The 27,989-nt window shown below is 53.7% G+C and overlaps 1 protein-coding gene across 6 annotated transcripts; it reads right to left on the reverse strand.

The window, feature by feature from the left end:
* Positions 1-335: 335 nt before the first annotated feature.
* Positions 336-27,310, reverse strand: Msi1 (musashi RNA binding protein 1). Of its 6 annotated transcripts, none has more exons than XM_041646601.1 (15): positions 27,013-27,310; positions 26,802-26,842; positions 26,139-26,217; positions 25,953-26,037; positions 23,058-23,099; positions 21,473-21,565; positions 18,261-18,309; positions 16,210-16,292; positions 15,385-15,502; positions 10,557-10,637; positions 8,754-8,810; positions 6,197-6,265; positions 5,363-5,550; positions 4,891-4,954; positions 336-2,052 (listed from the first exon to the last, which is right to left on the reverse strand). In XM_041646601.1, the coding sequence occupies exons 1-14, from the start codon at positions 27,069-27,071 to the stop codon at positions 4,913-4,915; spliced, it is 1,086 nt and encodes a 361-aa protein (XP_041502535.1). In that variant the 5' UTR covers positions 27,072-27,310; the 3' UTR covers positions 336-2,052; positions 4,891-4,912. The 6 variants fall into 6 exon arrangements, with proteins under 6 accessions (XP_041502535.1, XP_041502541.1, XP_041502526.1 ...); XM_041646607.1 differs by having other exon boundaries at positions 5,363-5,517; positions 26,139-26,220; XM_041646592.1 differs by having other exon boundaries at positions 26,139-26,220; positions 27,013-27,309.
* Positions 27,311-27,989: the final 679 nt, after the last annotated feature.

Consider the following 27,989-nt stretch of genomic DNA (forward strand, 5'->3'; position numbering starts at 1 on the left):
CTCAGGGATCAGTTAGGTTAACAGGCTTGAAGGGCAAACACCGTGACCCTCCAGGCCACCCACCAGCTCCTGAGGCGTCATAGTGAAAACACTGGCACTATTTAAAGTTTAAACAGGTACACTTTTTCCCCTGCCACTCTATCTTCTTTCTTACAGTACTGGGGACTGGATTTGGGGCCTTGTGCATGCTGGGCAAGCATTCTTCCCAGCAACACTCCGGCTTCCACTATCCTATTCCACGTCAGTTTGACCTAGAGAAGGGGTACAGTCCTAATGCACCTTGCACCTCCCTGGGGCACCACAAATTGGACACACACGGGAGACTCAAGCTCAGCACCGTTTTCAAATAATTTATTAGGAATTTAAAACAAAATAAGACCTGGAAAAAGAAGTTACAGATGTGGAGAGACACCGAGGGTGGAACTTGCTGGCTTCAAAAACATCATGTAACATCTTAAAAAAAAAAATTCAAACAAATCAGAAAATGAAATTCCAGGTCCCTGAACCCACTGTCAGGTTCAGTGGGGTGAGCAGGTCCAGGGATGGGGGAAAAAGGAAGCTAAGTCTCCTGGGGCTCAGCTCAGATGTGTAGAAAATTGAAAAGAAAAACCAATAAAATGCAGCTTCTCTTTTATTAGGAAATATTTTTTAAAAAAATTAAAAAAAAAAAAACACTGAAAACAGCCGCGCATCTTGGTGACAAAGATTATTGCTTTGAGTTCTCAGGGCTAATAGGTTGAGTGAGCGCCTCACATGGACAGTTAACTCTCCAAAGGGGGCTTTGAGGGTTCGGGGCTCAGACATGGGTGGGGAAGGACATAGAGGGGATGACGCAGGTAGGCCTCAGCCCCACCACACCAGCCAGGTCTCACTTCACATCCTCTGAAAGGGGCTCCAGGGTAAAGGGCTACCAAGGGCGCTGGTTGTGGGACTATCCTGATGGGAAACTTCAGTGAGAATGTGGGGGTTCCCTGAGAAGCCCTTTGCTGTCCCTGGCATCTTCTTACTGAAGTGCCCCTCATGTCCACCCACGGTGGGGAGCTCAGAGCAGAAACCATGAAGATCCCGCCTAAGCAGTGGCCAGAGACCTTTGGAGGGCCAATTCCTTCCCAGCAGCGGCTCTAGGCAAGCCCTCCTCTTCCCTGGCCCCTCGCCCCCACACCGGGTTTTTGGGGAGAGTAGGCCCAAGGCCCTGAACCCAGGAGGCCTGAGAGCGTGGGCCTGCTATGGCCAGAGCTGAGGTCTGCAAGCTTACAGTAAATCTGAGGAGGGGACAGAGACAAGGGACAAGGGGAGGCCTTTGCCCTGTGGGGTCAGGCAATGCCCACACCCCAAGGGGTCTTAGAGAGGGGTGGGGCTAGGGTTTCACCTCACAGTATTTACATATGATACAGGACACAGGACGGGATGGTCCCAGGGGCTCGGCCTGGCCTACCCGCCGCCCTGCCCTCTACCCTCCTCTCCGGGGCTGGAGGGAGGTGGCCAGGAGCCCACACCCATAGACACTTTGTTCTCAGTTGGTGGGGGCGGGGGCACCTGGCCCCTTGCTCCCTGCGGCCTGGGGCTTCACATTCACAAACCTAGAAATAGTTTAAAAACAGTTTCTTTTAAAACAAAACAAAAAAGTAAAGAGCAAAAAAGGGAAAAGCCAGAATAAAAAACAAGGGTCGGTGCTGCGGCCTGTAGCAGGCGCCCTCTGCCCTCACGCTAGCTATGCACAAATACAAAGCCTTCTGGGGTGTCCTAAAGGGGGCAGCAGAGAAGGATGGGACAGACCCAAGAGGGGAAATGGGGGGGGGGGGCAACTGGCTAATCCAAAATAAATAAAAGCGAACAGGAAGAAAGGCAGGTTGGGGAGGCGCGAGGTCAGAAAAGGGAAGGTTAGTAGGGGAGCCAGACTTGCGGGGACAGCAGGGCAGGGGCTGGGCCCAGGGGCTGGGGGACAGGCAGTAGCGGTCCGAGTTGCAGCCGAGGGGCTGGGCTGCTGCGGCTGAGGTGTCCCCATCCCCTTGCTGGCTCACTCTGGTCCTCAGTCAGCTGCAGGCTGGGGCGCTGAAAGATAAGGGCATGATACAGGACATTGCGCCCCCACAGACTCTCTCGGGGCCCACAGGATAGGCGCGCCCCCTTCCTAGTCCCTGCCCAGACTTGTCCAGACTTGGCACTTCCTGTTACATGGCAGGTTAGCACTGGGCACTGTCCCCAGATCTTGAGTGGCTAGGTTTTGTCATGCTCCCTGGGAGGCTTACCTGAACTCCACTGAAAACAGCACCCTGTATACTATTTGGAAGTATCTCATTTGTTTTATTCTTACATTTTTAAAGATTTATTTTATTATTGTGTTTTTAACTATGTTTACTGCAGGGCATGGTGGTACATGCCCTTCAGGCAGAGGCAGGCAAATCACTGATTTGATGTCAGCAAGTGCTAGGCCAGCCATGACTCCACAGTACGACCGTCTCAAAAATTCAAACAGTAATCACTTGTGTGTGCGTATGTGTGTGTGTGTGCACGTGTGCGCGCGCGCACAGGTGCAGGAGCCTGTGGAGTAATCACTTGTGTGTGCGTGTGCACGGGTGCAGGAGCCTGTGGAGTAATCACTTGTGTGTGTGTGTGTGTGTGTGTATGTGTGTGTGTGTGCGCGCAGATACAGGAGCCTGTGGAGTAATCACATGTGTGTGTGTGTGTGTGCGCGCGCGCGGGCGTGTGTGCGCGCGCGCGGGCGTGTGCGCACGGGTGCAGGAGCCTGTGGAGTAATCACTTGTGTGTATGTGCGCGTGCACACGGGTGTAGGAGCCTGTGGAGTAATCACGTGTGTGTGTGTGTGCGTGTGCGCACAGTGCAGGAGCCTGTGGAGTAATCACTTGTGTCTGTGTGTGCACGGGTGCAGGAGCCTGTGGAGTAATCACGTGTGTGTGTGTGTGCGCGCGCGCACGGGTGCAGGAGCCTGTGGAGTAATCACTTGTGTGTGTGTGTGTGTGTGTGTGCGTGTGCACGGGTGCAGGAGCCTGTGGAGTAATCACTTGTGTGTGTGTGTGTGCGTGTGCACGGGTGCAGGAGCCTGTGGAGTAATCACTTGTGTGTGTGTGCGCGTGCGCACGGGTGCAGGAGCCTGTGGAGTAATCACGTGTGTGTGCGTGCGCACGAGTGCAGGAGCCTGTGGAGAGAAGAGAGCACTGACTCTGATCTGGAACTGCAGACGTGAACGCAGGCCCTCTGTGCTCATAACCAGAGCCATCTCGACCGCACCAGTTGTTTTTACACTTTTTAAAGATTTGTTTTTTTGTAGGCTGGCCTCAAGCTTGTGATGCTCTTCCTCCATCAGTTTCTCTGTCTCTGTCTGTCTCTCTGTCTGTCTGTCTCTCCCTCTCTCTCTCTCTACACCCTCTCTCCGTTTTTGGAGACAGGGTTTATCTGTGTAGCACTGGCTGTCCTGGAGCTCACTCTGTAGACCATGTTGACCTCGAACTCACAGAGATCCACTTACCACAGCCTCCAGAGAGCTGGGATTAAAGGTGTGCACCACCACCACCTGGCAACTCTGGCCCCCACCAGCTTCTTGGGTGTTCTGACTACACATAGGAACCATATGTGCGAATCCCATACTCTATTTTAATAGCTGTGTAATTTTCTGTTGTATGCATATATTCTGTCTACTTACATTCTTGGGGGGGGGCGGTTACTGTTTGGTTGGTTGGTTTAGTTTGGTTTTTGAGGTAGGGTCTCCCTGTGTTGGGCTGGCAGGGTTGGATCCTGCTGTATAGATCAGGCTGGCCTTGAACTCATAGAGATCTGCCTGCCTCTGCCTCCTGAGTGCTGGGACATGATACACCATGCCAGCTAGTTTGCAGTTTTTAAATAAATGCCTAGAAGCAGTTATTACTAAGTCAAAGAATATGAATGTTTAAAGCCTGGATGGGGTGCTGGGAAATGGCTCAGTGGGTAAGAGCTCTCGCTGCAGAGGGCCTGGACTTAGCTCTCAGAACCCACATGGCAGCTCACAGTCACCTCTAACTGCAGGTGCAGAGGCCCTGGTTCAATCCCCAACACTTGAAAAACCTTGACATATAAGACTGTCCCTTGGGAACCTGGAGCCAATTTAGACAGAGAGCAATGTTGGGAGTCATCAATTGTTAAAAAAAAAATCTTTGTCAGTCAATGAAATATGATTAATTTATATTTCATTTTCATATTTGTTATATTAATTAATATTTGGTTTCTTGAGATAGGGTCTTGTTATGCATATGAGGCTGGTTTGAACTTATAATCTACCAACCTCTGTCTCCCCAGTGCTGGGCTAATATTTATGTATTTGTGTAGCTGTGTGTGTTGTACGGTGTATTTGTTAGTGTGTGCATGCATAACATACATGAGGACATTAAGTGTACCCACGTGTATGTGCACGTAGCGGCCAGAGGTTGATGGCAACTGTCTCCATCTGGTTAGAATGGCTGGCTAACAAACCTCAGGGACCTGCCTGTCAGTGCTGGAGGTCCCGGGCAGGGCCACTGTCTTCTTCCTTTTATGTGGGATCTAAACTCAGGTCTTCACGATTGCTCAGAAGAACTTTAGCAACTCGACTACCTCTCCAGCTCTTTCTGAGACAGTCTCACTCTGGAGCCCTTGCTGGTCTAGAATTCAAAGCCATCCTCCTGTCTCAGCTTCCCAAGCGCAGGGATTACAGACATATGCCACCATGCCTGACTTAGTTTACATCAGACTGTAGCGGGCTAAGTGGCTTCTCTTCTGTCTGTTGGCCACTGCTGGCATCCAGGTCTGTCTCCCCCAGTAGTAGGCTGTGCACACTGCTAAGTGGAAATGGGGCTAGCATTCACAACAGCATTGCAAAGGATCAGCTTCCCAGCGCCCCCATCCTCTCCATCTCCTCACCTCCTGCCACCTCTCCCCTGCTTCAGTGGTACCCATTGGTGAAGGCTGTGGCAATCAAGGGACCCTGAAAAGACAAGAATTAGACTCCTAGGATCCTGAGGCAAGTTCAGATAAACTGAAGGCTCCTGACATTCCTGAGGGAACCCTAAGGCAAGATAGATCCTTCTAGCTGGCATGTGTGCAAGGCAGGGCCTGGAACCTTCGTAGAGCCAGTTCCTTGGTTACAACTAGGGCACTCCTGAGTGGACTCTAAGCACACAGAAAGGAGATGGCATCTCATTTACACAACATCCTGGAGCCACTGACAGTGCCACAGGACACCCTCTTGTCCTTCTTCCCGAAAGAAGAAATTCTGTCACCATCCCTCAATCTCACTTCGCACCAGAAGATGGACAAAACCTCTCCCTCCCCCGATTTCAGAGATCTCCCAGGATGGGGGGTGAGGTGGAGGCCATCAGGCCTGGCCACTCACCCCGAGACTGTGGCCGAAACCAGTGCTGGGGGCGGGGCTGGCGGCGCTGATGTAACTGCTGACCCCCGAGTCCTGGTTGGCCGCCCCGTAGAGCTCAGCCATGGGGCCGGGGCTTGTGGTCCCCAGGAAGCCCCCTGTGCGACTGGGAGTAGAACCTGGAGGGGGAGCCATCGTCCAGGGGTGAGAGCCTGGCAACCCAGAAAGAAGACAGTGATAGCCCGGATGCCCACAGCCACCCCACCACACCCACTCCAACTCCTCCCATGCCTGCCCAGGGCCTGTAGATGCCCCTCCCTGGAGACCACTAAATCCCTCCTCCCCAGCCTCCACCCTGTACTGTCTGACCACTGGACAGCCTCCTCTCCCCATGAGCCCCTTCAAGTCTTCCTCCATCTTGCAGCCCCGTGCACTGTCTAGGGCTGGCCTACGTCCCTCTGTTGCTTGAAGCTCCATTTTCCCCACTTCCTGTTCCTGTAACTGACCCATGCAAACTGGCTGTTCCCTCAGCTAGAGCAATCCTTACCCCTTCTTGTACCGTCTCCCACAAGCCTTTCCTTGGCCTTCCCTAAAGCACCAGCTGGCAACGCCTCTAGGGCCCGATGCCCTGAGAGCCGTAGCAGCCATTCCCAGGGCATGCTCCTCTGCACCCCGACACCCCGCAGTGAGCACGCTCTGGGGGACACTGCCAGAGTCACCCTCGGCTGGCTCATGTCCTCAGCTCAGTCAATACTTGGGTGACTGAATAAATGAGCCCTTTGTCAATGGCTGGAGCGGGAGCCTCTTCCTTCTGGACTCCTCCAGCCCCTCCAGTGCACCCTTCCCAGAAGGCCTCACCTGTCCCTCGGACTACCGCTGCCGCTGCTGCCGCTGCTGCCATGGGACCATAAGCAGTGAGAGGAATAGCTGGAAGACAAGGTGTGGGCGCTGAGCACAAGGAAGAGGGCACGAGAGGGGACCCCACCATCTGGCAGAGCTTCTCCCACCTGGCCCCAGCTTGGAGAAGGGGGTCATTGTGTCCCCCCCGGGGTCAAAGCACAGACAGCCATTGTGAACAGCCATTCTGTGTGCCCTGACCTGATACGTCCCAGGGTGCAGCCCAGCCTCGGTTTCCACAATGGACTCAAGTAGCCTGATCTGCTGTGGCGGACACAGTAGCACTGTGTCCACAGGACCCTCGGTGGGACAGTGACCGTCTAGCTCAGAGTGACTGGGACATTACAGTCCTTTTCCCAGCCAGTCACCAACTGGCCCAGGGCACAGAAGCCAGACTCATTACTTCAAGGGAGGACTGGCTGAGGACGGTGAGCTACAGAGCGCCCCACAGGGTCAGGCCGATAGGATCCCAGCTCTGTGATTGTGTTCTGCATCCTCCCACTCCCCTCAGGGCCTCCTTGACTACCAGGCTAAAAATGACCAGGGCCCCCTCCAAGTCCCCCAGCCCCCTCTTCTGTCTTCCTCTCTCCTCCCTTCTCATCTACGACTGTTTCCCTCTGCAGCTCTGTATACAACAGACACTTAATAAATGTCTGCACTAAAAAGGTCAAAGAGACCTCTGCCCTTTTTCCCATCTTCTTTTTGGTTTTTTGAGACATGGCCTTGTTATCCCAGACTCACTTCTGATTCTCCTGCTTCCATCTCCCAAGTACGGGGGTTACAGGTGTGTGCCATCATTACTGGTCTATACGGTACTGGGAACTGATGCTGGGTCTTTGTGCACACAAGGCAAGCAGTCTACCAGATAAACAGTCCCCAGTCCATCCCCTGAAAATCTTCAACAAAGTCATTGTGTAGGGGATTCAAACCCAACGACTGTGGCTCCTGAGTTGTGGATTCACCTTTCTGCAAAGGAGCATCTGCTGGCTTCTTCTCACTGGGACTTCACCCCTGCCCTTCCCCCTATACTTCCACCAGCATGAAACCCTACGCATTCCTCACAGCTGCGTCTTTATCTTCCCGTGGAACTTCGCTTACTTCATTAATCCATTCCGTCTCTATGAACATACCAGCTCCTGGAAAGGCAGGGGCCTTATCTACTCACTTGTGTGTGTCCCCCAGTGCCTGGTCCAGGGTCAGCACAATAAATATGTACCGAACACATAAGAGAAATACCCACATCTCTTTGTTCCAAGCCAAGAGAAAAGTTCAGACATCACATTCCCAGGAGTTACAGAGGCCAGAACCCATGCCCTCCCCTGCCAAGATATCTTCAGCGTTGGCATTCCCTGACTCAGGCTTACAGAGTAGACACTGGGCACTGAGGTCTTGGTCCTAACCCTTCACAAAGCAAACTCTAAGTAGCTAACCTCACCGAGAGCTTATCACAGTGTAAAGAATTATTCTTGGCATAGTAAATATTAGTTATCCTTGCTGGCCCGCACAATCAATAAGAGCAGAACCTGGGTAGTCTTGCTCCTTCTTGTCCCCCCCCCCAGGCCTGGTGGCGCATGCTGCACACAGTAGGTCCTCACACAGAGGTCTTCTTACGTGAGGGGACAGGAAGCCCTCGTGCTGGGGCTCTCTGTTCATGGCAGTCAGTGTCCTCCCCTCCTCCCCTTCCTTTGCCCCGAGTCTTTCTTCTCCCACTCCATTCTGACAGACCCTTGAGCACCCCTTGGAAGGAAGATCTGAAGCAGTGACCCACATATAGTCAGGCTGGCGGTAGAGTCTGCAGGTAAGATGGGAGAGAAGCGGGCCGGACAGAGAAACCCTCATGGTGCACCTCAGGTGCGCACTATCCCACTCAGCCTTGCCCCAGCCTCACAGCTCAGTTTCACCCTCGTGGCCAAAGACGCTGACCTCATTCCCCCAGAGGTAACCCATGGACATCCCTGGAGTCAGATGGACTCATCAGACACGTGTCGCTTGACCCTCAGATCTTGATGAACTGAGAAGCGTTACCATGACAGAATAAGGATTGAAAAAATCGTACAAGAGTAAAGCTGGGGGTTCTGGCTTCTCAGGAGAGATGAGATGTGAGTATTGGATCTGGAGCCCCTCAAGGGTGGGCTGGCACTGAGTACAGGCATGCCCAGTTCCCTGTACAAAGTCCCCAAAGCCCCTGTGCTCCAAGTTTGTGACCCTAGCCTGTTCACCACTGGGTACCAGAGCCTCTATGGTGCCTGGCGCATGGGAGGCGCTAGATAAATATTTGCCAAATGGATCATTGAGTGACTTTACCTCCATCTGCTTCGCTTGGCCTCACGCCCCACCCTTGAGGGCCATGTAGCTGAACCAACTGGCCAGTGCCCAAGTACAGTGTGCCATGCCCTCACAGCCATGGGGCTGGCGGGCAGGAGAAAAGGGTCCCCTTCAGCTTTACCCGGGAAGGTCCCTCTCCCTTTCTCTTTTTCCCCACGTGGCCTATGAGATGTACAAAATCCGAGCCACTGACCTGTAAGCTCGGGGAGGACTGGGGCGCTCGGGAGAGGGGTCCGCTCTACACGGAATTCTAAAATGAAACGTAAAACAGCTTAGGAAGAAGTAAGGGAGCCCCTCTGGCGCTGCCAAGGGGGAAGGAATGCACCCGGAGGGACCATGGGCGAGGGGACAGACCATGCATGGGACTCAAGAACTGGAAATGGAAATGAGGGTGCAGTCTCAGTAGGTGAGGCGGAGGCAAAGCGGTGACATAGAAGAGAGGAAGAAGGAAAGAGAACAAAGCCAGAGGTGCCGCTCAAACCTGGGCACAAGGCAACGCCAGCACTAGGATTCTTGATCTTTGGTGCTGACAGTTGGACCCAGGACTTTCCCCAGGCCTGACGAGCACTCTACTGCTCAGCTGCACTCCAAGCCCTGTTTTTGTTTTAAGATTCATTTACGTTAGCCCAGCGGCGGTGGTGGCGCACACCTTTAATCACAGCACTCGGAAGGCAGAGGCAGGCGAGGCAGGCGAGGCAGGCGGACCTCTGTGAGTTCAAGGCCAGCCTGGTTCCAGAACAGCCAGGACTACACAGAGAAACCCTGCCTCAAAAAAAAAACAAAAGGGATTTCCTTTGTGTGTGAGTGTTTTGCCTACAGTATGCGGAGATGCCACGTGCACAGGGGGTGCCCTTGGAGCTCAGAGCAGGGTCTCAGGGCCCTGCCACTGCAAGTCACCACGTGGGGCTAGGAATTGAACCTCTGCCCTCTAGAACAGCGGTGCTCTTCAGTGGGTAAGCTCTTAGTGACACCACATCCCAGCTGGGCCTTTGCAGCAGCTCTCAGCCCTCTCTGAGCAGTAGGCTTCTTCATCTATAAAATGGGATTCCTGAGAGGGTCGGATATGTGTACTAAGGGCTCCGAGTTAAGCAGCCGAAGGGCAGAGGATCTAAGTGCTTAGGGACCCCTCTAGTAAGTAAGACCCAGATGAACTGGGCCACAGCTCAGTGGGAGAGCACCTATCTGACACTCTTAAGGCCACGGGTTCACTTCCCAGTCTGGCAGGGGGCTTGGGCTGTGGTTCAGTTGGCTGGGTGCCTGACCTGTGGTCACAGCACTCAAGAATGGACATGGTTACACGGTGAACTTGAGGCAGCCTAGGCTGCAGGAGGCTCTGTTTCAAAGATAAATGAACAACATTGAGGGATATGGCTCTCCTAGAGGACTGGCCTAGCATGTGTGAGGTCCCAAGCCCATTCCCAGCACTCATAATAAAATAAATAAGGGCCTGGGAATGATTCGAGGCTTAAAGGAAAACAATATTAAATAATAACAGGGCGACCCAGAATTATGTTGAAATTTCAGTTTAAATAACAGGTCTAGTGTTCTCTTTACGCTCAACTACAAATGAGGACGGCCATTACTTCAGCTTTAAGGTTCAGCTTGTAGGCTCTCAGGCTGTGGACAGCGCCTTTAAGTCACTGGTGAAGGCCTGACTCACACCGGCCCTGTGGGAAGCCCCCACTACACCCAGTGCTGTCTTTGTTAGAAGTGGCAATCCTGAGTCGGGTCAGGATTGGAGAAAGGCAGAAGACAGAGAGAATGAATGGCTGGGCAAGGACCGTACCATGCAGTGCACACGAGGTGCCCCAACTCTCAACTCCTGGAGGGGTTAAGAAGGAGGGCAGAGGACTTCCTCCCTCAGACACGCCCTTCCTTCCAAGCCTCCAGCAGGTAATACCCCAGCCATGCACCCCAGACACCACCACCCTGAGGGTTAACACTGCCTGGGAACTGGGGACATGCCAGTGGTAGGGGGTCACCCAGCAGGACTTACCCGGGAACTGGTAGGTGTAACCAGGGGCAAGGCCTGTGTAACTCCGGCTGGCGTAGGTCGTGGCTTGGAAACCTGGGTAACCTGAGGGGACAAGGGGGCAGCATGAGATGCCTTGCCCACAGCTGGGGCACAGCTGCTCATAATCTTCCTTCACCTTGTCACAGAGAGTCCTGTTTCCCAAAAGCCTTCTGTGCACCGAGTCTCGTGCTCAGCACGGTGTACATTTATTATCTCATTAAACCTTGCAAGTAACAGGAGAGATTGCAAGGAGCCTCCATGTACAGGCATGGAAACTGAGGCACAGAGAGGCGACACTGACCAAGAACATGCAACCCTGTTCCCCGACTCCTTCCCACTTCAGCTCCCACCTTCCCACCCTCGGCTTCTTCCCGCCTCTCCAGCCACACTGACTTTTAGAGTTTGCAGAGCTCAGCTCAGGGCCTTTGAAGCCACTGTCATCCCTGCCTGTGCCATTTCCCATGAACCCTCCGAGCTAGTGTCAGCTGGGCCACCCCACTCGCAGCTTTCTGCCCAGAGGCTACAGTTTCTACTGGTCATCTCGTGATATCGTAAAGGCCAATAGCCTACAACCCCAGAGAAAACACCTCTCTCAGTAGTAATGGAGCACCGGAATTCAAACTCAGACCTGATTAGCTCTCAGGTCCTTGACCGCCAACCCCACTTCTTTTATGGCTTTGGCTTTTAAGTTTCCTGTGTGCGGTGTGAGCGGTGTATGGGGGTGTACGCATGCATGTTCTCGGGGCCTGATGCTGACTGTCCTTTTCCATTACTCTCTGCCTTATTTTATCTTGACACAGGGGCTCTCACCGAGCCTAGAGTTGCCTAGACCGGGTCACCGGCGAATCCCCAGCACAGAGGTTACAGACGTGGCGGTGACTGACTTTCATGGGGGTCCTAGGAATGTGAACTCAAGTCACCACAACTGCACAGCAGACCCTAGATCCACTGAGCAGTGTACGGTCAAACTACTGATTTCAGGGGTTTTTTTTGTTGTTGTTGTTGGTTTGTTTTTTACATTTTAGTGTTGGAAATGAGGGAAAAGCAGCTTAAGAACACTTAAGACAAAAACAACAAACAGATAGCAAAGGCGTTTCTCACAGTGCAGGATAAGGGTGAGGACGAAAGATGAAACGGTGAAACGCCTCATTCCAGCCCCAATCCTGTCTGGGAGGGCCAAGGGCTGCTAGAACAATCCTGGGGATGGGGATACAGCCCACGTAGCAGAATGCTTGCCGAGCAAAAACAATACAACCTGACAAAGTGCACACCTGCCAGTCACCTCGGGAGTTCAAGGTCATCCTTGGCTACTCTGCGAGTTCTAGACTCTCCTGGGCAACGTGGGTCCATCTCAAGAAATTTAAAATAAAATAAAGCCTGGAGGTGGTGGCGCACACCTTTAATACCAGAGGCAGAGGCAGGCGGGTCTCTGTGAATTCGAGGCCAGCCTGGTCTGCAGAATGAGCCAGGGCTATAGAGAGAACCCCTGTCTCAAATAAACAAAAATAAATAATATAATATAATATAATATAATATAGCCAGGTACGGTGGCACATTCCTTTAATTCCAGCCCTTGAGGCAGAGGAGGTGGATTTCTGTGAATCCAGCCTGGTCCAGGACAGCCAGGGCTACAAAGTGAGATCATGTCTAAAACAAACAATCTGGCAACAGCAAAAAAATTTGGTCATCTAATAGTAGTAGAAAATAGTACATTAGATGGAAATATTTCACCAGTATAAAATTCTAACGCTGACAATCACACTATGAGGTGAGGTGGGAAGGGCAGGTCAGCGGGTAAGAGCACTCGGCCCTACCCCTCACAATCCGGGTCCACTGTGGAGAGAACTGACTCCCGAAAGTTGTCCTCCGACCCCACGTGTGCCCTGTTGCCTATGTGCACCTGCTCTCATATACGCACAATCATGATACATTAAACAAAAAGGTGGGGTCACAGGATGGCTCAGAGGGTAAAGCACATGCTAAGCAGGCCTGATGATCTGCGTTTAAGTTTCCAGAACCCCCTGAAGGAGGAAAGCGAGAAGTAAATGAAAATATCCTCTGATCTCCACAGGCGTGTCATGTTGCACGCACACTCACGCGCTCGAACACACACACATACTATAATAATAACATTTTTAAGAATTAAAGCGCGGGGCTGGAGAGATGGCTCAGTAGTTAAGAGCATTGCCTGCTCTTCCAAAGGTCCTGAGTTCAATTCCCAGCAACCACATGGTGGCTCACAACCATCTGTAATGGGGTCTGGTGCCCTCTTCTGGCCTGCAGGCATACATGTAGACAAAATATTGTATACATAATAAAATAAAAATAATAAAAATAGCCGGGCGGTGGTGGTGCACGCCTTTAATCCCAGCACTTGGGAGGTAGAGGCAGGCGGATCTCTGTGAGTTCGAGGCCAGCCTGGTCTACAAGAGCTAGTTCCAGGACAGGAACCAAAAGCTACGGAGAAACCCTGTCTCGAAAAATCAAAATAATAATAATAATAATAATAATAATAAGTAAATTAAATTAAAAAAAATTTAAAGCGCTCTAAAGCCCTCAGAAACAGACACAGGCGGATTTCTGCGAGGTTAAAGCCAGCCTGATCCACACAGTAAGTAGACACAGCCTAGTCTACAGAGCAAGTTTCAGAACAGCCAGAGTTGCACTTCTTTTCATGGTTTATTACTGTTATTATTATTAGTAGTAGTAGTAGTATTTATTTTTGTTTGCTTATTTTTGAATTCTGAGACAGAGTCTCACTATGTAACTCTGGCTGTCCTGGAATTCACTATGTAGACCAGGCTGGCCTGAGGCTCAGATCTATCTACCTCTGCCTCCCAAGTGCTGGGATTAAAAGCATGCACCACCACGCCCAGACCCTTAAAGATTTATTGTTATATTATGGGTATACACTGTGAATGTGTGAAGAGCCCGCAGGTCTCCACAGAGGCTACAAGAAGGGTCAGGTCTCCTGGAGCCAGACCCAGGAGCTGCTGGAGATGGGTGCTGGGAGCCAAACTTAAGTCCTCTGTAGGAGCAGTGTGCTCTTAACCAGAGTCATCTTTCCAGTCCTTGTTGATGCTTCTGCGTCGGGGTCTCACCATGTAGACCAGGCTGGCCACTGACCCAGAGATCCACCTGCTTCTGCCTCTTTAGGAAATACTACTTACACACACACACACACACACACACACACACACACACACACAGAACCTCAGTAGCCCAGGGTTATAGGCATTCACCACCCCTGGCTGCATGTTCTTCTTTTTAATATTTTAATTTTATCCATATTACTTGATGTGTTTGTCTGTATGTCTGCTACATGTGCGCCACCTACTTGCCAGGATGAAAAATGGCAGTATCCCCTGGAACTGGAAGTACAGGGAGTTGTGAGTGCTCAAAATGAAACCCAGGAATCTCTAACAAGAGCAGGAAATGCTGTTGACTGCTGAGCTAGCTCTCCAGCCCTATTTACCATGAGTGTGTGTGTGTGTGTGTATATATGAGTGTATGTGCCCATATGTGTGTGCCTGCCCCCCACATGTGCTTCCTAAGGGCTGAACACATATAACACTTAAGATCTGGGTGCCTTTCTTTCTTGAGATTCACTTTTTTTTTAATTTAAAGAAAAATGCAAATTTTATTTTTCTTTTATGTGAATGAGTATTTGGCTTGAATGTGTGTCCATGTACTACGTATGTACAGTGCTGTGGAGGCCAGAAGAGGGAGTCGGATCCTCTGGAACTGGAATTACAAACAGTTGTGAGCTGCCATATGGGTGGTGGGAATTGAACCTGGGTCCTCTGGAAGAGCAGCAGTGCTCTTAACCACTGAGCCATCTCCCTAGTCCCTTGGGTACTTTTGTTTTCTTTGTTTTTTTGAGACAGGGTTTCTCTGTGTAGCCCTGGCTATCCTAGAACTTGCTTTGTAGAGCAGACTAGCCTCAAACTCAGAGATCCGCCCACCTCTACCTCCCAAGTACTGGGATTAAAGGTGTGCACCACCACCGCTAGGCTTCCTGGATGCTCTTCAAAGTGCAACTGAGCCTGTCTGATTTTCAAGGCTCATGGCCACTTCCATCACCTAGTCCAGGGAGCCTCCCTGACGACCATGGCACTTTAGGAGCCTTCTTGAGCCTCCCGAGGCCTCCAGTCACTCTATGGAGACACTCCTCTCTCTCACTTGAACCACAGCCCTACGAGGGCAGACCCTGCCCCTCGAAACCCACTTTAACAACAGCTGAGTAAGAAGAGGCAGCCTCCTCATGCCTCTGGAATGCCGCTCCCTGTGTCTGGCACACTCTTCCCTTTCTCTTCTCGACCTCCCACAACCGGTACCCACCCACCTTGCAGACTCAGCGTCACTCTCACACAGCTTCTGCTTCTCCAGAGTGTTGGTCCAATTCCCTATGACCACACTCTCCTGGTATCCCATACTTCATCCTAAATTTGTCTGTCTTCCTACTTATTTGCTTTCCCTGACAGACCACAAATTTTAGGGAAGTCACTGCTGGAATTCCTGGCAGAGGGAATGGGACACATAAGCAATCAATACGGGATGAATACAGATATCCCAATGAGTCGGAGTCTGGGTGAATGGGCAGAGGACCAAATAATACGGAGAGGTTGGACTACACTGGAGCTACCACAAGAGGGCAGTGCTCCACACCAAACTGCCAGGGATGAGAAGCAGTTTTGCCTTAACTCAGGAGGGCAGACCACAGAGGAGAAGCCACACCCACACAGCCCCCCAAGAGCCCCAGGAATGATTCTAGGCAAGAAGAAACCACAAGTGCAGGCCCAGCACGTACCCAGCATGCCGATGCCCAGCATGAAGGCGTCCATTCCGTAGGGCATGACTCGAGACCTGCCCCGGGCTGAGCCTGTAGGGGACATCACCTCCTTTGGCTGAGCTTTCTTGCATTCCACCTGCAATGAAGCCCAATGGTCAGCGATTCCTGTTGGCTGGAGAGCCTCTTTATCACTGTTCCAGCTGTCATGATCCTGGAGTGTTTACGGTGTCTAAAGGACTTTACATGCACTAGTTCGTTCACTGAATGCTCACATCAAACATACGGGGAACGTGTGCTATGATTCCTATTTGACTTGCTTTTAGTTTTGTTTTGGTTTTTGGTTTGTTTGAGACAAGATTTCTCTGTAGCTTTGGGGCCTGTCCTGGAACTAGCTCTTGTAGACCAACCTGGCCTTGAACTCACAGAGATCCGCCTGCCTCTGCCTCCCAAGTGCTGAGATTAAAAGTGTTCACCACCACCCGGCTATTTACTTTTAGTTTTAATTAAATGCATTTATTTATTTGTTTTCTTATTTATTTATCTTGAGGGAGAGTCTTATTGTGTAGCTCTGGCTAGCTTGCAACTTGCTATGTAGACCAGGCTGGCCTTGAACTTGTGAAAGTTCTCTCGCCCTTCTCCAGGAGTTGCAATTACAGACGCTGTCATCACATTGACTTCCTGTTTGCATCCTCAAGGGTACAGGAGAACAGGTTCTGCTGACTCCCGGGAGAGCCCCAACCCTGCCCAGGCTCTGCTGACTCCCGGGAGAGCTTCACCCCTGTCCACTTTCAAGGCCCCAGAGCTGGAGTCCCCATCTCCGACCCCCATCCAGTCCCAGCTCACCATTTTGTTGTTGATTTCATGGAAGTGGATCTCGCAAACTTTCTCTACGATGTCCTCGCTCTCGAACGTGACAAACCCGAACCCTAGAGGCGAGGGCAGGGTCAGAACCAGGGCTCATGGTCAACACCCAGCCCCATGCCACACATATACCACAGCTCATCTCCTGCGGGCAAGTGTCTGAGAGCTAATGAAAGGCTCTGCCCACAGCCTAAGAGCACCTCAACTACTGGCTGAGTCAAGGCTTCAAGGCCCAAATTACAGATGAACAAGCCAAGGCTCAGAGAGGTGAACTCACTTGTCCAAGGTCACACAGCCAAGTTAGAAAGGATAGCACTGGGCCTGAAGGAACGGCTCAGTAGCTAAGTTTCCCCTACACTCCCATCGGGATGCTCACAACTGCCTGTAACTCCAGCAGGCCCTGAGGACACACACACATGGCATACACTTACACAGACACACAACACACACACACACACATACATAAATAAAATGAGTATTTTTTTTTAAATGGTAGAACCACCATGAAAATACAATCATCCTGCCAGGTGGTGTTGGCACACACCTTCAATCCTAGTACTTGGGATGCAGAGGTAGCAGATCTCACTGAGTTTGAGGCCAGCCTGGTCTACAAAGGGAGTTCCAGTACAGTCAGGGCTACACAGAGAAACCCTGTCTCGAACAGACAGACAGACAGACAGACAGACAGAAAGGGGGAGGGAGGAAATACAGTCATCCTTTGGAATCAGAGGGCTAAGGATTCCAGCTGCCCACCCTAAGCCCAAATCTATGCCATGCTCAAGTCCTTTATACAGAACGGCACATTTGCTTAGAATCCATGTTTGCCCTTCAGTGAACTTCCAATCCTACCGAGGGTTCTTCTACTGCCCAGCACAACGCAAGTTCTCCATGAATTCCGTTACTCTATGGTACAAAGAATAGTGGCAAGAAAAACATCCGTACTCAGTACAGACATAACAGAGGTTGGTGTGTGTGTGTGTGTGTGTGTGTGTGTGTGTGTGTGTGTGTGTGCGTGTGTGTAAGTGTATGCCGTGTGTGTGTGTAAGTGTATGCCGTGTGTGTAAGTGTATGCCGTGTGTGTGTGTGTAAGTGTATGCCGTGTGTGTGTATGTGTGTATGCCGTGTGTGTGTGTGTGTGTGTGTGTGTGTGTGCGCGCGCAGTGCTGAGGACAGGACCAGGCTTTTGCATCTGTTAGCACCGGGCTATATTCTCAGCACTTTAGGTATCATTTGGGGGGGGGGTGTCTTTTTAAACTGAGGTTGCTTGAACCCCAAAATGCAAAACTCCATAGAAATACAGGGATGACCTTATACCCAACACCGTTTTATCCTCCCTCAGCCGCACAAGCCCAAACCTTTCTACAGTGAACATGCAGGCATCCGTGCAAACCCCCTCTCAGACATTCGGGCACTGACACACCAGGTACACCATACCCACTACACACTCAGAGCCTACACTACTCTGCCCAAAGAGGCTAAAAGCCCTGAAGCCACTGGGGAAACTGCCCCGCCACCTCTTCAGGGACTCCACCAAGGGCTGGGCTGAGCTTTCTCAAGAGGCAAGACTCTTGGGAGATCACCAGGCAGGACACAGCAGAGAGGCCTAGATGTGACCAGGTTCAGGACCAAGGGGACTCAGGGATCCAGGCTTGGCTTAGGGTAGAGGGCAGTGGTGGAGCAGACTGCCTGAGGCTGAAGAGTCAACCTGACCCAGGGGCAGTATGGCCTTGGCTCTAGTTAGCAGGGACAAGGTAAGCCCAGGCAAGGAGCAGACACTGGCCAAAGCGGGGTACAGGGTACTGTCGGGGTGTCCTCAGCTCCTGGTGTGTGTCTGCAGTTGGCAAAGTTTCCGGTGCAGGAAAGAGGAGGACAAAAGCCTTCTGTGAGACCAGGCCCTGGAGAGGACTTGGATCCGCAGGGATAGGATGTCAGGAGGCAACATGAAAGGGCAGCTGTGACCTGCAGCCCCCTGGCTGACCACAGCCCCACCCCACCCCCAGCCCAGCCTGGGAAGGGGGAGGGGCCACACTCACCTCTGTGCCTGTTGGTGGTTTTGTCAAACATCAGCATGGCATCGTCCACCTGAAACACAGCCTGCTGTGTTAGACCCACAGACACCAGGGGCTCCCCAAACCTACACCCCTCTTGTCTCCTCCAGGCTTTATCTCCAGGGGACAGCATCCTAGACATCACAGCACAACAGAGTCAACTGTCAGATTCTCAACAGATCAGTCTTGTATTTATTAGACTCCAATTGTATGCCTGACACTCGGCTTCGATCATCCCGACTTGGCCTGCGCTGGCCCATCCCCACTGGAGAGCTAAAGGAAATGGGCTGGGAGAGGCCAAGATGCCTATCCAAGGTCACACAGCAAGTCCTGCACCAAACCAGGGAGGAAAAGGCACAAAGTAGATACCAGAGAAAGAAATAAGGGGGAGCAAGATTATGAGGTGGGAAAACCAAAGCCTCTTCCCTTTTTGGAAAGGCCAGCAGCCAGACTCCTTCTGCTACCTCTGTTCTCTAATTGAGGTTTCCTTTAGCTAGAGGCTGCAATTAAAGCAAGCAGAGTTCACTGCCTGAGCTGCAGCCTTGCACTGGCTGGGGGAGGGGAAGAGGTGAGTGGGGAGGAGAGTCACCATCAGCTACCCTCTCCGGAACCCCAACAATAGCTGCTCACCTCTCCTCCCTCTGCCAGCACTGCAGGCCTCCTTCTTGGCCTATCTCTGACTCCTAACGGCAGAGCAAAGTCCTGAGACTAGGAGATACAGCCTACCCTCAGGCCGCTCCAGGCCCTTCATCTGTCTTAAAAGAAGCCTCTCACGCCTCATTAAAGCAGGAAGTGCAGCCCTAGAAGTAGGGTGGGCCTCCTTAGAGAACCCGGAAGCTCTTCTTAGGGGTCAATCTAGACCAAGCCTCTGGTTTTTCCCAGAGGGAAGCAAATCCCCACTGAACAAGTAGACAGTGGGGATTCTGGAGCAGCTTGGCAGCGGCAGCGAAAGGACAGCTTCCTGCGGCCGTCTCCACTCCCGTCGGTGACCACATTTGTAGGTCTAACCCCAGATTGGCAGTCAAGCTGACCTTGAGGCTCGGCACATCTCTCCCCCAGCTCAAGCACTGGAAAATGAAAACACGTGAGGGTCTGATGGAAGCAGAAACTTTCAGTAGAGCAGGCATGAGTTGGCATCCAGGATATTGCCTGCTGGCTGGGCACCCCTGGCTTCCTATGGCTTTGATCCCTCAGTCTGTAAAATGGGTATTAGTAGATACTATTTCTTAGAGGCGTTAGACGTACAAGTACAAAGAATACTCAACTTCCAGTAGCTGGGGTTTGGGGTGCACTTGGTAAGTAGCAGCTGTTATTATCTTTATTATGGAGGGATTTGCCCACAGTCCCAACACAGGACTTCAAGGTCCCACCGGGACAGCTGCATCAGTTATAATCGACATCACTATTTTACCAAGCATCTTGACTTGTGCTCAATTAATTATTTTTTTGAATAGATGAATGAATGAACAGAAAAAAACGCCACACCCTTCCTCCTTAATCCTGCAGCTTTGAGTTTCTTGCCTGACCCACAAACCGATTCAGGTCAAATCCAGTCCTTCCGGTCCTCTTCCACCCAACCTTCCAAACTCAGTATCCTTGGTCTCAAATGCCCTTCAAACTGGGTTTAGCTGGACAGACCCCCATTGAGGCGGTGGGATTGAGGAGGCCGGGGTAGGCACCCTGAGGAAAGTGGCTGGGGGTCCAGGGTACCCCACCGGTGGTGTCCCCCTCCTGGGGCTGGCTGAGGGGAGGGAGGCTACCAGCCCAGTGTCCTTAATAGGCTTTGGTCTCCATGGGAACCTGGGGGCAGGGGGGCTCCGGAGGGGGAAGGGGAGGCGACCGAGGCCTGCTGACCAGTGGGAGCCGCCAAGTTCGGCGGCGGCTAAGCCTGAGTGGCAGCCATGGCGGCTGACCATTGTTCCCCCCTCGGTGGCGGCCCCTCGATTCAGGCGGGGGGGTGGCCCCCCAGCCGCAGGGCCCTTGGCATTCCCGGCTGTCCCCCTCGCTCCCTGGCAGCCTATTCTCCAGCTCCCCCTGGCCTCCCCGGGCCGGTTTCACATGCCAACGCCGATTTAGGCCCGAACAAAAGACGCGGCCGCTGACGGCTTCTCCTGGGGCCCAGTTGCCATGGCAACGCCGGCCCCGGGGGCAGGCGGCCTCCAATCACAGCTGCTGGATCAGATTAGTGCGGGCTCTAATGCTCGGTGCTCAGACACAAAGACACCCCGCCGGAGTCGAGCCGGGCCTGCAGCTTCCCAGGAGCGCCCTTCCCTCTGGGGCCCAGGCTCTGCCTGCCCTGCATCTTGGACCCAGGTCCCTAAGGAGGCGCCTGAGCCAAGGCCTCTGGCCCCAACACATCAGCATCCTCTGGCCTGCAGACCCCCCACCCAGCCACAGCTCACTGTCTATCTCCCCAGCCTGGTTCAGCAGGCCATGATGAGAGCAAGGAACCCAGCCTGGGTCCTATCTCACCTGAAACACGCAGGCGGCCTTCCTTCACCCCTGCGCTTCAGACAGACCACTCTGACATTTCCCCATGGAACCTTGAAGTTTCTAGGGATATACCTTTATTGTCTTAGAGGTACCACACCTCCTTTTCTCGGCCTACCTCTTCCAAAGCCCAGAAATGAAATCTCAAGCACCCAAGAGCGGAGAGCTAGTATCTACCTGAGCCAGAGCAGCCTTTAGGATGTTTTCTTCAGTTCCAATACCTAAGGGATCAGCAGTCATCCCCAGCTCCCCACCTGGGTAAGCAGGGTACCCAATGCAATAAGGATTCTTATTTATTGCCGTCTTATCGTCCTTCCCAGGAAGGGGTGGGGGACGGAAGGTGCAGCTGCCTGTGGCCTGGACAGGTGCAACCTCCCAGAGGCCAAGGTGGGTGGGTGGACTGGATTGAACTGGCTACAGGAGCACCTCCTCCCTTGGGAGAGTGAAGAGAAGCAGGTCAAAATACAGAGGAAGGGTGAGGAAAGAGACTACCATGCGGCTCCTTTTCCCGGAGAGGTCCAGAGTCTGCAGCCCACAGACGGGTAGGGAACCCAAACTATGAATTGGTCTGGCCTCACCTGCGGGAGGGCCAGGCTCTCCTTTACCTGTTGCAGGACCTGGGATGACCTGACTGCCACCCCCTAACTGGCCTGATCTACTCTCTGGTGCCTTCCCAGCTCCCACAAAGCACCCCCGTGAAGACCTACCTTTCCAAACTGCTCAAAATACTGCTTGACGTCCTCTACGGTGGTGCTCACCGACAGCCCCCCCACAAAGATCTTCTTCGTTCGAGTGACCATCTGTTCGGGGAAGGAAAGAGAAAGTGGGCACCTGAGTCCTGTGGCCTACTGCCACCAGCAGGGACTGGGGGGGGTCCCCCTGCCAGGATACCAGCTGACAAGCTCACTGTGGCCCCAGCTTCTCCAAGGCCCCCTTCCAAGCTCCCCCTTGGAGTCCTGCCTCTAGGCCTGTCATAAGCAGCTGTATCCCCACACCCTGGCTGGCTTGAGTGTGCCTCCCTCCCTGGGGTCTGCGTATGGAAACGCTTTCCCTAAAGACCTATACAAGGGAGAGGGGTTTGCCAAGAGTCCAGACCACTGCCTAGCACCAGTCATCCTGGGAGACACCAAAGCCAACACAGGGTGTCACCAAACTTAACATCGACATTTTCCTTATCAACCTTCCTCTCAACCTAACCTCCGGCAGCCCCGTGGCCCCAGTCCTGTTTTAGGAAGAACACATGGTCCTAATTACCCCAGGAGCGCATGGCTAATCCGAGGCCCCATCCTAACACTAAGGCACCTTCTGTCACCAAACTGCTTAATGGAATTAACCCAGTTCTGACCGTGTGCTCCCTGGTGTGGCTTCCTTCGAATACCTGCTCCATAATTGCTTTCAGACCCTCTGCTGGACCCTTTCCAGAGATGCCCCTTTCTGTCTTCTCAAACTTGTTTCTTTCCCTCTGCCCCAGCAGGAGCTGGCAACCTTGATGGAATTCAAGGTCCAGAATCTCAGAGCATCTTAGTTGCCACCAAGGGGGAAATGAGACGTCCGAGAGAAGGACCATCCAGTACTCGGACAATCTCAGCAAACTCAGCATGTCCAGATTCCCTGTACTGCACTTGGCCTTTCTTCCCATCCCCATAAGTCAACGGCTTAAAAACTAAGATTTGGTCAATGGCCATGACGTCAGAATCAAATCTAAGGTCCTTGCCCCACATCACAGGTTTTGAGTGCTTTTGCTCAACTACTCAGAATTCCTTTTGCCCACCCCTCACTCTAGAAGAAAACCCTTGAGAGGCCCCGATGCTCAAGTTAAAACCAACAGGTGACAGACCTGGAGGGTCCTCCTCCCTTCCCTTCCAAAAGCACAACACACCTTAAACCAGGGACAGGAGGGTGACTCGAAGCCAGAGGCACACTCTCTCATCCAAAGCTAGAAGCCCACCCTGTGTTCACCCCTCCAAGACTCAGAGTCTAGATCTATGAGGCTAGAATCACACCCAGGGTCCAAATTGCATTGGCTTCAAATACAGGACAATAACATGACTTCCTCTTTCCCAACACGCATCAGCCTATCTGCTGCCCACCCCAGTACACAGGTGTAAAGATTCCCGTGTCTTCATTCTATACAACACAGGCATCTTATCTCCTCACCCCAGCACCTTCCAGAAACACTCCAAACAGAGGTTCCAGGCTCATGTGCCACAGAAGTGAATGCTGGGAAAGCCCAGGATAAAGAGCTTTCCCAACACCGACCCCTCCCACATACACACATATCTGCACACCTACCTTAGGCTGTGCTCGCCGAGGAAAGGCCACCTTGGGATCAATCTGTAAGAGACATGTAAGGGGACATATAAGGGGGCATGGAAGGGGTCTTGAGTATCGCATACAGTCTTAGATAGCCACACAGTTTCTAATTTCCAGGACGCAGAAGAATAACCACAATAGCTTTGGGCAGGAAAACATGCTGAGTTCAAATCCCATGGGTGGCACTGTCTACCTATGGCCCTGCATTTAACTTCGCAGAGCGCCAAGGTCGAGCTTACCTGCTAAATGGACAAACTAATACCTATCACAAAGGGTCACCTGCAGATTACTTCAGAGAACGCACATCGAGCACGTGACACGGTGTCTAGCTCACAGAAAAAAAATAATAATTCAAGCCAAGCAAGTCCCACTTCACCAAGCACCAGACACACTGAAGCCTCCCCGAACCAACTCCACAGCGAAGGCAGCATCATGACCTACTACTGCCTTAGTGATGCATGTAATTCTGACTCTGCAAACAGAGGTTGTCAGCCTGAAGAAGACAAGACAGGAGAGTCCAAACCATCCAGGAATGGACTAAGTTCCTTTTCCTCACTACCTCCACCTCTGACAAGTCCTCCACGAGACTGGACACCAACAGCTCCTGATAGTGCAGAGGCCCCAGGTGAGGCGGGCCGCAGTCTTTAGTGGTGCAAAAGGGCACGGACTCAGACTTAGTTAGACACCTTGGGCTGCAGGCCAAACCTGTGATCTGGGAAGCGTCACCTGCCTCAGTTCCCTCATCTGCGAAGTGGGGACATTCACACCCACGCCTGCTGAGGGCAGCTGCAGGGGGTGGGGGCCAAATGAGATAAAGGGTAAAAGCGGCCCTCTGTGAACCTCCCTTCAGTGCACAAACAAAGGTGCCATTACCAGAAGGCCACCTTTGCCCTTGGCTGTGAACGGGACAGGGAATGAACTCAGGATGCACCTGGGCACTACTCCTGGGTGCTCAAGCCATGCTGACAGACCGTAAGAAACAGAACCCGACATCTGTGACCAAGACAGGACCTATGAGGCTTGGTCATGCCAATTTCTTGTCACTCACATGGACAGACATCATTTAGAAGTTACCAGCCAATCACAGGCAAGATCTATCTTTTCCCAAAGTTACTTCCATTCAAAACTCGGCCTCATTCTAGACAACTGGCCCCAGCTTCCTGCATGGCATGAACCAGTAAGCAGAATTCTGCCGGCTCCCCTACTGGAATCTACCCAGAGACAGGTCTCAAAACCTACATGAGGGCACTGGCCCCTCCTCTAGCAAAGGTTCTGGGATCTCTAGGGAAAATCAAAACCACACACTGCCCATCTGAAGTTCTGCTTTCATACCTCTGCGGACATTCTCATCTTTTTATTTCTCCCAGACACAGCCTCCCCAGCCAACTACCTCAATGCACAAACCGTGACTGAAAGACAGTACCCAAGCCATACCCCCCAGACCACATGCATGCACCAAATCCCCAACACACACATACAAACACCACCTCCACTCTGACTCACGGTTGGCAACATAAATAAAACCCAACAAGTAAACAAAAGGTGAAAGCACCCAAAATAGACTGCTTTCCGCCCCCTTCCCCAGCCCAGAGATGCTAAACACAGACAAAGCCCTTGTGGTTGCCAGTCTCCATCTCCTAAGGATACCCATCTCACAATCCACCCCGCTTCCCTTATCCATCTTGCACTCCTCCAGCCCCCAGCCCCAACCCCAGCACTCAGCTTCCTGACAGCAGCAGAAGCCACCAGTGCATTCTGAGGACAGGGGATGGTAGGAGAACAGGCAGCTTGATGGCAGATAATCACCAAAAACAATAGGCCACTGTCTCTCCTTTCTCAGCCTGGGTCACTAGGGCTGAGCCAAGAAGATCCTTTCAGAGAAGGCAAAGTCGAGGCCTGGCCTCATTTGCTCATTACTGCGAGCAGGAGTGGGAGCCACTGGGAAGAGATAAGACTAGCTGGGGACAGACGGTAATTTAACAAATTCTTGGGCACAAACAGCTATTGTTGCAGGTAAACAGGAGCCAGTAACTGGCCCAAGCAGGGAGGCCCAGGGCTGGGGAAGAATGGGGGAGTGTGGAGAGAGGTCACACTGTCCCGGTCCCCTGGCAGACAGTCACCCCCCCATCACCAAGTAAGCCTTCCTCTGATTTTCTCCTTTTCCTAGTGGAACCCCTGAGCTAGCCTCCACCAGCGCCCCCTGCAGGGTCCAAGACACTGGGGAGCAGTGAGAAAGAAGCAAAATGTTCCAGGAGTTTGAATGCCAAACAAGCAGCTTCTCCTAAGACCTAGTCTTCAGAAGGGCTTTTCTTTTTTCCATGCAAGCTAACTCCGTGCTCATAAATCCCCTGTAAAGGCAAAGAAGGGGCATGTCTTCTACACAAAGCCAGAAGCTCATTGACCAAAGTCCGGGAAGGAGGGAAGGAGAAAGGGAGGGGGCTCTGTGATGCTTTACCATTGGTCTGGGATGGAAAAGGGGTCAAACAGTAGTTAGATTTCAGAGAAGCCACAGTGGGTCACTGCAGCCCTGACTCACTTAGTCTGGGGTAGGAGAGGGACCTAGCTCGACCCCAAACCCTGAGGTATCAAGATTAGCACTCACAGGCAAAGGTAGTAGTTGCTACTTCCCTGGCCAATTCCTGACTGGGTGTGTGTGGCATCTTATCCCAGGCCTGGCCTGGGATTTTTTTTTTTTCTTTCCTTCCTCTGCCCCCAACTCTGACAAAGTTTCAGAGTATGACAGCTCTCGTTCTCAGAAAGCTCCCTTTCTCCTCCAGAGCCCTATCCAACTGTTCCCTGGAGAGAGTCCTGATTCGCTCTCCTCGGGCAACCTCCCACTCCCAAAAGACCCCCGAAACCCCGAGGGCCACTCACTGTTTTGGAGTCCAGCTCGTGCCGCGACTGCGCCAGCACTTTATCCACCCCCGTCTGGTCCATGAAAGTGACGAAGCCGAAACCCCTGCGCCGCGTAGTGAGGGAGAGGCAGATGGTTACAAGGGCAGCGAGTGGCCGCGGTGGAAGGGGCGAGCCCAGCGGCAAGGGGAGGTTTCAGAGACTCACCTGGATCTTTTGGTCAGGGGGTCCCGCATCACCAGACACTCCTTCACCTCCCCGAACTGGCCGAAGTATTCGCGCAGCCCTTCTGTAACCACACACCCGCCTTCGGACCAGCCCAGGCCCGGAGCCCTTCCCCCTCCTCCCCCGTCCTTTGCCCCCGGTGACCCCAGCGTGGCCCTGCCGCCCCCGCGCCAAGCTGCCCGCGCGCTCTCTCCACTGCCGCCCCCCCACACCCCTGCACTCGCCGAGGGTTCCCGTGGAGCCTTCCTGGCGCCCACCGGGGCCTCGGGGAGGCAAGGGCCGGGCCGGGCTGGAGTGGGGGACCGCTCTGGTTGGGTTCCCGCCGCTCCGGGAGCCGCCTTACAAAAGTTTGAGCCGCAGGTGCGAGCGGAGTTGGAGCTGCCGCTGGCGGGTCCCGGAGGCCCAGCCCGCCCCCACGATGCCCCCTGAACCCCCCCTTCAACTGCTCCCCAACCCGAGCCGGGCCGTGCGCGCTCGCCAAGCGTGCTGCGCTCTCGGGGTCCCCGGGGCGGGGCGCGGAAGAGGGCACGAGGGCGCCCGGGGTCAGCAGGGCGCAGGGCCGGGCAGGGGCGTCCGGGGCTGGGGCGCCGCAAGGGGTGCAGGGTGGCGGTGCGGGGCCGGCGGGTGCTCCCCGGGCTGGCTCACCCTGCGTGGTCTGCCAACTGAGTCCTCCGATGAACATCTTGCTGCGGGAGGAGCAGAGACACAAAGGGCCCGCGTGAGCGCCGGGCGCCAGGGAGCAGGGGGCGCGGGCTCGGGCCCCGGGGAGGCCCCGGCCCGACCCGGATCGGCCATGTTGGCGGGGCCGGGGCGGACGTGGGCTGGGCAGGCCGGGCCGGGCCGGGCCGGACCGTACCAGGGGTCATGCGGCGAGTCCGGGGAGGCGAGGCCGGGCTGGGGCGCGTCAGTCTCCATCGGGAGCCGCGGGCGGCGCGGGCAGCGGAGCGGCGGCGGCGGCGGCGCTCGGCGCGGGGCAGATGAGGAGCGCGGCGAAGGGGGCCGGACGGACAGGCCATGCTGCCCCCTCCCCCGACCCCGCTCGGGCGGGCGGGCGGGGACGGCCAAGGGGAGGGCCCGCCGGGGGCCGACCTGCCGGCTCCTCCCCCCGCCGCCCTGCGCGCATAAAGCCCGGCGCGCGCCCAGGCGCCCGCGGAGGCGGTGGCGCCGGGACCCCCCCCCTCCCGCGGGGCTCCTGGGCGTTCTGGGGGCGAGCGAGGTTCCCCTGATTCCCGGTGCGGGCCCGGGCCTGGGGCGCGGCTGCACCCCCTCACCCACAGCGGCGCGGGGGCCCGGCCGCGGGAACGCCCTCCCGGGATGAAGCGCTTCCCGGTGCGTTCAAGGTAGCTCGACTCGGGATCGGGAACCCTCCCCAGTTCTGTCTCCCAGGTCCCCGCTATTCAGAATTTAGAAGACGCCCCTAATCTTCCTGGGTCGGGTCGGAGATAGCCCAGTGCCCCCCAGTCCCCACACCTTCCAACGGGTAAGAATCTCCTCCCAGGCCAAGCGAGAAGCCGCCCTTGGAGCCCCCAGTTTCTCCTGAACCTAATTTAGACTACCCTGACTATGCTCTCCAGTCCACTCCTAGTTTCCCACGTCCAATTTGGGGAGCCCTCGCCTCACTTCCCGAGTGGGGAACCTCTACCAGCACACCAGTACAAGCTTTCTTGGTTTCCTCGGCCCTTGCTGCCTCGAGTGACTCCCCTAAATCCCTTCTCTCCACACCTGGGACCCCTGTAGTCTACTGAGGGAAAGCCCTGCCTGGGTTCTCAGTTTGTTGCCTCCCCGCCCTTGTGTGTGCAGCTCCTCCAGCCAGTCTCGCTCTCCAGCCCCTTT

The sequence above is a fragment of the Microtus oregoni genome, unplaced genomic scaffold (genome assembly GCF_018167655.1).
Source record: "Microtus oregoni isolate MIOR12 unplaced genomic scaffold, Mior012 000003F_ref0000135, whole genome shotgun sequence".
NCBI classification, from domain to species: Eukaryota; Metazoa; Chordata; class Mammalia; order Rodentia; family Cricetidae; genus Microtus; species Microtus oregoni.